Source organism: Neophocaena asiaeorientalis, unplaced genomic scaffold (genome assembly GCF_003031525.2).
Source record: "Neophocaena asiaeorientalis asiaeorientalis breed wild unplaced genomic scaffold, Neophocaena_asiaeorientalis_V1.1 scaffold251, whole genome shotgun sequence".
In the NCBI taxonomy this organism is placed as follows: Eukaryota; Metazoa; Chordata; class Mammalia; order Artiodactyla; family Phocoenidae; genus Neophocaena; species Neophocaena asiaeorientalis.
The window spans coordinates 579962-590516 of record NW_020173377.1 but is presented as its reverse complement, the minus strand read 5'-3'; the positions used below and the strand labels follow the sequence as shown (position 1 = coordinate 590516).

Here is a 10555-nt window from a genome sequence, read left to right as displayed (position 1 = left end):
CAAAGATGCTCAACTCACACATAAAAAAGAAATAAAAAGTTGATTGCTGATGACAGGTTCTCCAGGTTGGTAAGGGTGAAGAGAAACTATTATATGTTGTTGGTTAGAATGTAAACTGGCAAAACCTCTCTGAGTAACAATTTAACAAAATCCATCAAAAAAAAAAATGCACAGACCCCTTGATCCAGCAATTCTACTCTGGGAAGTTTTTTCTACAGAAATACTTCCAAAAGTTAGCATCCACTTGACATCAAAATCAGATTAGCTCAGCACAGGAAGAGAAAACTATAGGTCAATCTGACTGATGAACCCACATGACAAATATTAAAAAACTGAATCCAGTGATGATTTCAAATAATACTTAAATGAGTAGAATTTATCTCATGAATGCAAGTGTATTGATCATTGTTCTTTTTTTAAAAATTTATTTTATTTATTTATTTTTGGCTGCATTGGGTCTTCGCTGCTGTGCACGAGCCCTCTCTAGTTGCCACGAGTGGGGGCCACTCCTTGCCACAGTGCGTGGGCTTCTCATTGCAGTGGCTTCTCTTGTTGCGGAGCACAGGCTCTAGGCATGAGGGCTTCAGTAGTTATGGCTTGCGGGCTCCAGAGGGCAGGCTCAGCAGTTGTGGCACACGGACTTAGTTGCTCTGCAGAATGTGGGATCCTCCCAGACCAGGGCTCGAATCCGTGTCCCCTGCATTGGCAGGTGGACTCTTAGCCACTGTGCCACCAAGGCAGCCCGATCACTGTCTTTAACTACAAACAACAGAAGCTGTTTCATATTCATTTAAGCAGAAAATAAAAGTACTGAAACAATACTTATTAGCTCACCAGATTTTCAGGAAGCCTGAAGAGTAGGTTCAGAAACAGAGCAAAGAAAAGCTACATATCCAGAACCACAGAAAACACCTCACCCTAGAACCAGCCTGATGAAGATTCCACCATGGGCACAAAGGATGCTCTCTTGATTTTCTGGATCCCAAGCCACAAGTTGAAAATCCCTAGTGGGTACATTTGACTGGCCAAACCTGTCACATGTCTGCCCAGCAGCTAGGGAAGCTGGGAAAGCAAGAAATTGGCATTTACAGCTCTATAATTAGAAGCAAGGGGCTCAGGTGCCAGGTAGTCTTAAATATGGCCAAGGCCCACCACTGTGAGGATATTTCTACAGTAAAAAAAAAAAAATCTATTGATGTAATTTACAATATTAACAGCTATAAGAGGAAAACCATGTAATCCTCTCTACAGCTGCAAAAAGAAAAACATTTAATAAAATTCTTCATTTAAAAAAAAAATTAGGGACTTCCCTGGTGGTCCAGTGGCTAAGACTCTGCGCTCCCAATGCATGCGGCCTGGGTTCAATCCCTGGTTGGGGAACTAGATCCTGCATGCATGCTGCAACTAAGAAGTCTGCATGCTACAACTAAAAGATCCTGCGTGCCACAGCAAAGATCCCGCATGCTGCAACTAAGACCCAGTGCAGCCAAAATAAATAAATAAATAATTTTTAAAAATCATTTGTAATTCTATACAATAGCAATGGAGATTTAAAAAATGAAATTAAGAAAACAATTCTATAATAGCATCAAAAAGAATTACTTAGGGAAAAAATTAACCAAGCAGGTGCAAGACTTGGACACTTAAAACTATAAAACACTGTTGAAATAAAGGAGACCTAAATATATGGAAAGATATTTTGTGTTCATGGGTCAGAAGACTTAATACTCCCCCAGTTGACCTACAGATTCAATGCAACCCTATTAAAATTCCCACTGCCTCCCCCATTTTTTTCAGAAATGGACAAGCTAATTTTGACGTTCATATGGAATTGCAAGGGTCCCAGAATAAAACAGTCTTGAAAAAGATAAAGTTGGAGGATAGATATATAAATCAATGGATGAGAATTGAGAAACCAGAAGTAAACCTATAGATCTATGTTCAGTTCATTTCAACAAGGGTACCAAGACAAGGGAAAGAATAATCTCTTCAACAAATGGTGCTGGGACAACTGGAAAAGCCCATGCAAAAGAATGAAGGTGAACTCTTAGTTACCTCACAACATATACAAATATTAACACATAATCGACTGAAGTCCTAAGTGTAAGAGATAAAACTAAAAAACTCTTAGAATAAAAAACACAGTGGGGGCTTCCCTGGTGGCACAGTGGTTGAGAGTCCGCCTGCCGATGCAGGGGACGCGGGTTCATGCCCCAGTCCAGGAAGATCCCACATGCCATGGAGCAAAAAAAAAAAACAACAACAAAAACCCACAGGGGTAAATCTTTATAACCTTGGATTTAGCAATGGATTCTTAGCTATGACACCAAAGCACAAGCAACAAAAGAAAAATACCTAAATGGGACTTCATCAAAATTTAAAACTTTTGTGCATAAAAGAACATTACAAAGAAAGTGAAAAGACAACCAGAAGAATGGGAGAAAATATTTTCAAATCATATATCTGGTAAGGATATGGTGTCCAGAATATATAAAAGACTCACAATTCAACAACAAAAAAGACAAGTAAGCCAATTAAAAATAAGCCAATTAAAAAGTGGAAAATGGTTTGAATAGACATTTCTCCAAAGAAACATATATAAATGCCCAAGAAGCACATGAAAAGATGTTCAACATCATTAGTCTTAGAGAAATGCAAATCAGAACCACAATGAAACACCACTTCACACTAGTATGGCTATAATAAAAAATAAATGGAAAACAACAAGTGGAGATGTGGAGATTGGTAGGAATGTAAAATGGTATAGCTACTGTGGAAAACAGTTTGGTGGTTCCCCAGAAGTTAAACAGAGAATTACCAGGTGACCCAGCAATTCCACTCCTAGGTATACACCTAAAAGAATTGAAAACAGGTGTTCAAACAAATACCTGTACTCAAATGCTCACAACAGTACTATTCACAATCACCAAAGAGTGAAAACAATTCAAATATCTGTCAATTTACAAATATATAAACAAAATGTATCTATACAATGGAATATTATTTAGCCATAAAAAAGAATGAAGTTACTGATATATTCTACAACATGGATGAACCTTGAAAACATGCTAAGTGAAAGAAGCCAGACACAAAAGGCCATATAATATATGATTCTATTTATACAAAATGTCCAGGATAGGCAAATCCATAGAGACTAAAAGCAAACTAGTGGCTGCCAGGGTGTGGGGCAAGGGAAAGAAAATGGCAAATGACTACTTAATGGGTACAGGGTTTCTTCTGGGGATGATGAAATTAGAACTAAAATTAGATGAAATTAGAAACTGGACTTAGATAGTAGTGATGGTAGTACAACATTGTGAATGCACTAAAAGCAACCAAATTGTATACTTTAAAATAGTTAAAATGGTTAATTTTACATTATATGATTTTTACCTCAATTAATTTAACAAGATACACAGAAACATACACGGTTTTCTATTTCTTTAGGTACATGGATGTTCTGTGTCCATAAATGCATAGCAAATTGTCCAGGATACCCTCCAAGCTGGGAACAGTAATAATGTAAGGCAGAAAACACTGATTGCCAAGCAAAATTTATTTTAAAATGTATGAATTAAAAATAAATTATATAAACTATAATGGAAAAGACTCTAGAAAGAATATATATATGGATAAAACTGAATCGATTTGCTATACACCAAAAACTAACACAACATTGTAAATCAACTATACTTCAATAAAAAAATAATTTTAAATAAAAAATTTAAGTCTGTGCATGGCATAAGGTCTGAAAGAATAGCTCTGGGGGTAAATTTCAAGGGAAATCCCCTTTCCACCTTATATGTCTCTGCATTTTTTGAAATTTTAGAAACAGACATACTATATTTATAATCAGGGGAAAAAATTAAGCAAGAAAAAGAGAAGCAGAAGCTGGAGAGGGGAGCAGTGAGGAAACAGAGACCAAGGAGTGTCGTCTGTGAATGCTTAGTAGGATTCAGGGAATGCATCTTCCCCTTTGGCCCCATATGCTGCCACTTTGTGAATAACTACAAAAGCGTGAACATAAAAGGGGCTGGCAGGTTTTTCCAGGGACTTTTAGAAGGAGACAAAGCCAGGATATTCTGGCAACAAACAGCCAGGCCAGAGTGGGGCAGGGGAGAGATCCACAAGGAACAGTGGGATCTAGTGTTCTGACCATGGCAACCCAGCCTGGATGGACTGAGCCTCAGAGTGCTGGCCACAACCACAGCCCCCTTCTAAGTGATTCCTTCTTCGGAATCCAGCAGATTGGGCTGGAAGTAGACACCTGACACCAGGACCAAAGGTTCAATGCAGTGATAGAGGCCTTTGAGATGGCTGATACCAGCACTCCACTCACCCAGATTGCAGATGTTAAAGGAAGCAACAGGGTCCACTCTTGAGGACTTTTAATGTGATGCAAAGAGGTTGCTTGCTTGACAATAGCGCCAGAACCTGTAAGACATGCTAATGAACAGTACCATGGCAACTAGTATGAGTCATGGTAAGAGGGCTCAAATACACATAAACAGGAGCCACAGCACATGGCCCCACGAGCAGTGGGCACCCAGCAAATCCTCATGCAGAAAAATGAGCAATACCATGCATGCTAAAGGCAGAGCCAGAATGGCCTCCCAAATTCCAAAGGACTCAGCATCTCTGCATCACCTGCGTCTGCAGTTCCAGTCCTAACTCTGAATCCTAGAAACACAGCTCTCTGTGAGCTCCCATGGGCCCCTGACACACAGTTGCATTCTTATAGCACAGCAGGGCAGACCTAGGTTTTGTGGGAACTGAAACTTATATAATTTGGAAGGCCTACTTTAAGAAAAAGAATACAAAATTACAGACTTAAAATTAGGCAAGTGAATATTTAGGACAAGTAAAGAAATCACATCAAATTACACATTTTAGGGCTGCCCTGGTGGCGCAGTGGTTGAGAGTCTGCCTGCCGATGCAGGGGACACGAGTTTGTGCCCCGCTCTGGGAAGATACCACATGCCACGGAGCGGCTGGGCCCGTGAGCCATGGCCACTGGGCCTGCGTGTCCAGAGCCTGTGCTCCGCAACGGGAGAGGCCACAACAGTGAGAGGCCCGTGTACCACACACAAAAAAAATTACACATTTTAAAAAGTTGGCAAACATAACAAACATTGTTATGTTTGTTATGTCACAAACATAACAATGTATATATTACTTAAGTGTCCTACCTCTATAATATTTTTCCTACATTTTTTGCTGCATAACCTTTGATTACTTCTTCATATGATGATTTTACAATATGATTTTCTATAGAAACTTGTTTATTATTGACATTTGAGATGCATAAAATGTGATTTCTTGTGCCAACATATGCACCATTCACAGCGGTTCTGGTTGGTTCTCTATAATCACTGGAATTCTGATAAATTCTACTTCACAAAATTTATACCAAAAAAAGAAAAAAAAGCTTAGAATGTTTATAACTGTGTCACTGCATTATCAAACATATTCCTGACAAAGACAAAACTTCAATTTTAATCAGGCATCAATGAGAACAGAATATACCTCTTACAGTTTAACATGCCTGATAAAAGGAAGAATTTTCTACAGACCGGTTTTTGTCTCCATACTTTTCAAATCTTGCTTTTCCTCCCCTGTACATATACTTCTGCTGCCGGGCACTGTAGGGAGTATCCATACCACCACAGCAGCACTTCTGTCCCAATATCCTCATACCACGATACAGGTGAATGGATGACGTAACTGGAAGGAGAACTCCTGGAAGCCATTGCTAGCAGAATGGCTAGCAAGAATTTACCTATTCCCAGGGGTGACTGTGAACCACATAAACCTATCACATTAACCCAAACTAAGTATATCCCAACTCAGCTTCCCCTTAGTCACATTCCAAAAGAAACTGCAGCCATTCCATGGCACCCGACAAGAAAAGGGTGACAGAGGGGGTCAGAGAGGTGGAGACAGAGGCCCTCTCCAATTGCAGCTAAAATATCTTGCTTTCACAAACTTAACAAAAAACATACTAGCCCGTGAACACACTGCTTGGATCCCTCCCAAAGGCTCTGACACTTAAGCTTCCATAAATCCACACTGGTGATGAGTAGTCCTAAGTAAAATCCCTTACTTGAAGGAAAGCTGCATGAATCTCTCTCTTCACTGCCACCAGCAGGAACAGATATAAGTGACTGGAAGGTGTAGAAAGAGCAAGACTTAAGACACCAGTTAAGTCTGAGAAATAAACTGAAAGCAAGAGATAACGGCAGGCCCCCAAAAATGATGGGAATCAATAAATAAGGTGACCGGTCAATCCCTAAGGAAATACAAACAAAAGAAGAGGAGAAAGAAATGTGGGCGAAATGTGGATGGACAGGACCTGATGAGGGGAGCCTTGTGTGCAGGTGGGCGGAGTCTAGTGATGGGGGTGCCTAACAGTTGAGGGCGGGGCTAAAGACTAGGGTGGCCTAACTGATAGATGAGTGGAGCCTAAAGACCAAAGTCATGGGCACACAAAATGTAAGTGAGGCCCATATAGAAGGGATCTGCCCAGCGGATAATGAGCAGTGTCTAAAGGTGAGTAGGAGTTTGGAAATAAAATGGATGGGGCCCAGAGATGAGAGGCCAGGGCTACCTGGGCCAGGCCCCCTTTCCTCCCAGCACCAGAGGTGGGTCTAGAAGTGGGAGGGTACCCTACTGAGCATCTCCATGTTCTTCCTTCCCCCAATCAGTTAGAGAAGGCAGCCATAAAGATTCAGTCATGGTGGCGTGGCAACATGGTACGCTGGACGTTACTGCATGCAGCACTCAGGGCCTGGGTCATCCAGTGCTGGTGGAGGTCGATGCAGGCCAAGATGCTGGAGCAAAGACGGCGCCTGGCACTAAGACTCTACACCTGCCAGGAGTGGGCAGTGGTGAAGGTGCAGGCACAGGTTCGAATGTGGCAAGCCCGCAGACGGTTTCTCCAGGTGCACCAAGCGGCCTGCATCATCCAGTCTCACTGGCGCTGGCATGCCAGCCAAACCCGAGGCCTGATCCAGGGCCGCTATGAGGTTAAAGCCAGCCGGCTGGAGCTCGACATCGAAATCCTCATGACCTAGGGTGCTGGCAGAGCCAAGGAGACTGGATCTCTCTTCCAATAAAGACATTTACTGACCATGGTCTTACCCTCTGGAAATCAGACCCATAGATGAGAGATCGGCCCCTTACCTTCCTGCCTTCCACCCAAAGAAAAGATTTCCTGGCATCGTCTTAATGCCTATGCCGGGGCAACTCACACTAGGCCCTTGCTCCTAATGCAAACCTGACCAATCCTGTGCCCAAAAGAAACCTCAGGGCCCAGGTCAGTCTCTGACACCTCAGCCAGCCTGATCAGAGCTTCCTCCACAAGTTTGGGTAGGCATTGGGCTTTATTTTTCTGCAGCCCCTGCCCAGCCATCTCCATTCAGGGTAGGACTGGCTGCAGTCAGAGCCAGCTGGGAAGGCCAGGATTCCACAGGTCTGTGATTGGCAAGGCCCTCAGGGCCAGCACAGAGCTTACCAGGGAGCCAGGAGGACAGGGTACCCCAGCTGAGCAACAGCAAGACAGGCACTGTGCCTCAATGGGGGATGGCTAGCCAAAGCCAGCCCCTGGGGAAGGCCAGCACAGGAGCTGAGATGCTGCAGCTGTGCCTGCTGCCTCCCTCCCCAGGGGCTGAGAGACAAGGCTTCCCTTCCCTGTGCTGGCCACTTCCTAGGAGAACCACGCATGGGGTTGAGGAGGGGAGAGAGAGCCTGGGGATTGGAGTGGGTAAACAAGCAGAGGAGGATTAGGGGTGGGCAGGGGGGGAGGGCTGTCCCTCTGCCATTGGAGGTCATTAGCTTGGGGACGCAGCCTCTAAATCCTACCACATCCTCAGAAGCAGCTATGCCAGCCTCCCCTCAAGATTCCCTCTCTTCCCCAACCCTCCCACAAACTACCACACCCTCTGCTGGGCCTGCCTCGAGTGGGTACTGATGGAACTCTGCTTTGCTGAGTCTCTCATTATCTCTTGGCATTTATGTCTCAACCACCTCTGAACATGATCTCTCACTCTCTGCTTTGTCATCCATGCCCAAGATCCCTCACTCTCACCCTGTGTCAGATATGATGTTTGTCTGAACCTGCATCCCAGAAGTCTGAGGTCCATGGCCCTCCCCAGAATTTTGCGATGGGTGGCCTTGCAAGGGATGGGAAGACCAGCTGGGGAGGTGTACAGAAGTCAGAGGTCTTCATGGGCCTTGCAACTGGGTAAGGTTTTCCCTCACCACAGGGCCTATTGTGTGTGTGTGTGTGTTTGGGATTCAGGGCAGGGTGTCCCTAGAAGCGCTGTGACAGATGTGAGGATTCAGGGTTCAGTTCAATATCCATCACCTCCAGTAGCTGCAGGTGACAATGATGCAGCTAGGTTCCTCACTCTTCCAAGGGATCCCTTTTAGGAGCTTTGAACACAGCTCTCTCCTCCCATACTGGCAGCAGTGAGTGGTGGGAAGCTGGTTAGGTCTGCAAACTGAACATGACAGGAATTCTGTGTGACTAGCCCATTAGGCGCCCACCCCTGCAGTGAGAGGTGTTTAAAACCTGTGCTGGCAAGAATTTAACTCTCTGATTCACATTGGGCATTGGAATACTCTAAAACACACACAAAAAAATACTGATGCCTGGGCCCACCCAGAGATTCTGCTTTAATTGGCTGGGAAGTGGCCTAGGCACTGAAGTTCAATGTGCAGCCACAATTTGAAAACCGCTGAGTTAAGTCCTTCCCAGCCTGGATTATATGCCTGCCAATCAGCCTGTGTGGTCCTACCTGGGGACAGTTGTGCAGAATTCCAAGCTGAACACTCAGTGGGCTCAAGGTAATCAAGGCTTTCTGCTCTCTGATGAGCTAAGAATGCAAAGTAAAATGGGGATCTAGAGGCAGAGCTGCTTTGGGTCAAAAACCTTTGGAAGCAGGAAGATGCAGCCCCTCCTGAGAGCTGGGCCTGAGATGGGGAGAGGCTGTTGGGGGAAAGTAGGCTGGGCCTCTTGTCCCAGGTAGAGGGGATCCCAGGAAGATGGTACCACATAGGTGTGAACAATGGAGACTCTGGGGCAGCCCAAGAAAGCCAAGTTTCATCCAAAGTCTTCACCACTACCTGCAAGAGTCCCTTCAAAGATCAGGGGTCTTGAGAAGCCAGGGATGGTCTAACCCCATGGATGCTGGGCATCAGAGAGCCCCAGGCAGAGGAATGAAGCATAGAACAGGAGTCAGGAGAGAAGCTCTTTTAACAGCAAGGTCTGTGGCTAGTTGCCTAGATTTGTGGAGCCATCTTTCTCTCCTTAGCAGGGATGAGGCCACATGTGGGATTTCTTAGAGGTAGACCTCTCAGAACCTCATAGATCCTCTCTTCTGTTCCCCACCATCACTGAGAACTGAGCTGCATAAGGAACTCTTCCTGAGAATACACTGAAACACTGAAGTGGGGATGGGAGGAGCATGCTTGCAGCTTTGAGTCAGAAGTGAGCCTAAGAGAACTCTGGGGGACTTGGTATCCCCATTCATGCTCCTCCCCCAGGTGACATCATGGCCCCAAGAGATATGTGACCCCGGCCTGTTCAACAAAGAAATAAACTGACCCTCAGATGGGCCTAGCCTCCTGGGTCCCTAAGAAGGTAGTTCAGTAAGTGAAGGCTCATCTCCTACAGGTCCCCTTCAGACCTGGAAAAGGTCCCCAGGTTACATCTAGTCTCTTTGCCACAAGACGCCCACCCCATGCTCTCTAGCCCCTTACCTCATGCATCACCAACCTCAGATCTGATCCCACTGCTCCAAGGTCTCCATCCTGCCTTGTCTTCTTTCTCTTTCCCACATGTCAAACCCTAAATGAGATGCCCACAGCCACTGCCATGCATGTCTGGCAGCTTGAGTGGGCTGACCAACATCCCGCTGGATCACTCACACACATTATCGAAGGACACTGGTTCTGACCACTACCCCACCCACTCCCATTTTGCCGGGTGGATGTTGCTGGTGTAAAGAGGTCTTTGTTCAGCTTTGTTTCTAAAAATCAAATTTGTTCAGGTGCATCATAAATTAGTAGTCTGGAAATAAGTGCTTATTATGTAGAAGGGCTGGACTGAGTTAAGAAGAAAATTTGTTTTCTGGGCACTCCCAAACTGGGCTTTCATATCTTCAGAACAAAGAACTTAGGATAGAGTGTGACCTTAAAGAGGGTGACCACAGATTCTGACAGCAAAAGGGCGTAGGGCACAGGGCAGGTAGAGAAAGTTCCAGACACACAGGAAGAGACAAAAGCCCATTCACTGCCCCGAGACAGAGGAGTGTGAGGGGGCTTAGGTACTGCTGCAGCCTGCTGCCAGATCCTGCCCTTAGCCCCTCCCCTCAGGTCACTCCAGTAGGCACAGGGGAATCTGGGGGAGGCTGCATGGTTCAGAGGCAAAAAGTAGTAAAAGCCAAGGAAGAGGGAGTTTCTTGGTGGCCTAGTGTTTCGGATTCTGGGCTTTCACTGCCATGGCTCGGGTTCAATCCCTGGTCAGGGAACTGAGATCCTGCAAACCATGTGG

At 45.0% G+C, this 10555-nt stretch overlaps 1 protein-coding gene across 1 annotated transcript; it reads left to right on the top strand.

The window, feature by feature from the left end:
• The first annotated feature begins 6734 nt into the window (after positions 1 to 6734).
• IQCF6 (IQ motif containing F6) lies at positions 6735 to 7234 on the top strand. Its single transcript, XM_024746421.1, has one exon. It carries the CDS (start codon positions 6750 to 6752, stop codon positions 7071 to 7073), a length of 324 nt encoding a protein of 107 aa, XP_024602189.1. The 5' UTR covers positions 6735 to 6749; the 3' UTR covers positions 7074 to 7234.
• The last annotated feature ends 3321 nt before the right edge of the window (positions 7235 to 10555 follow it).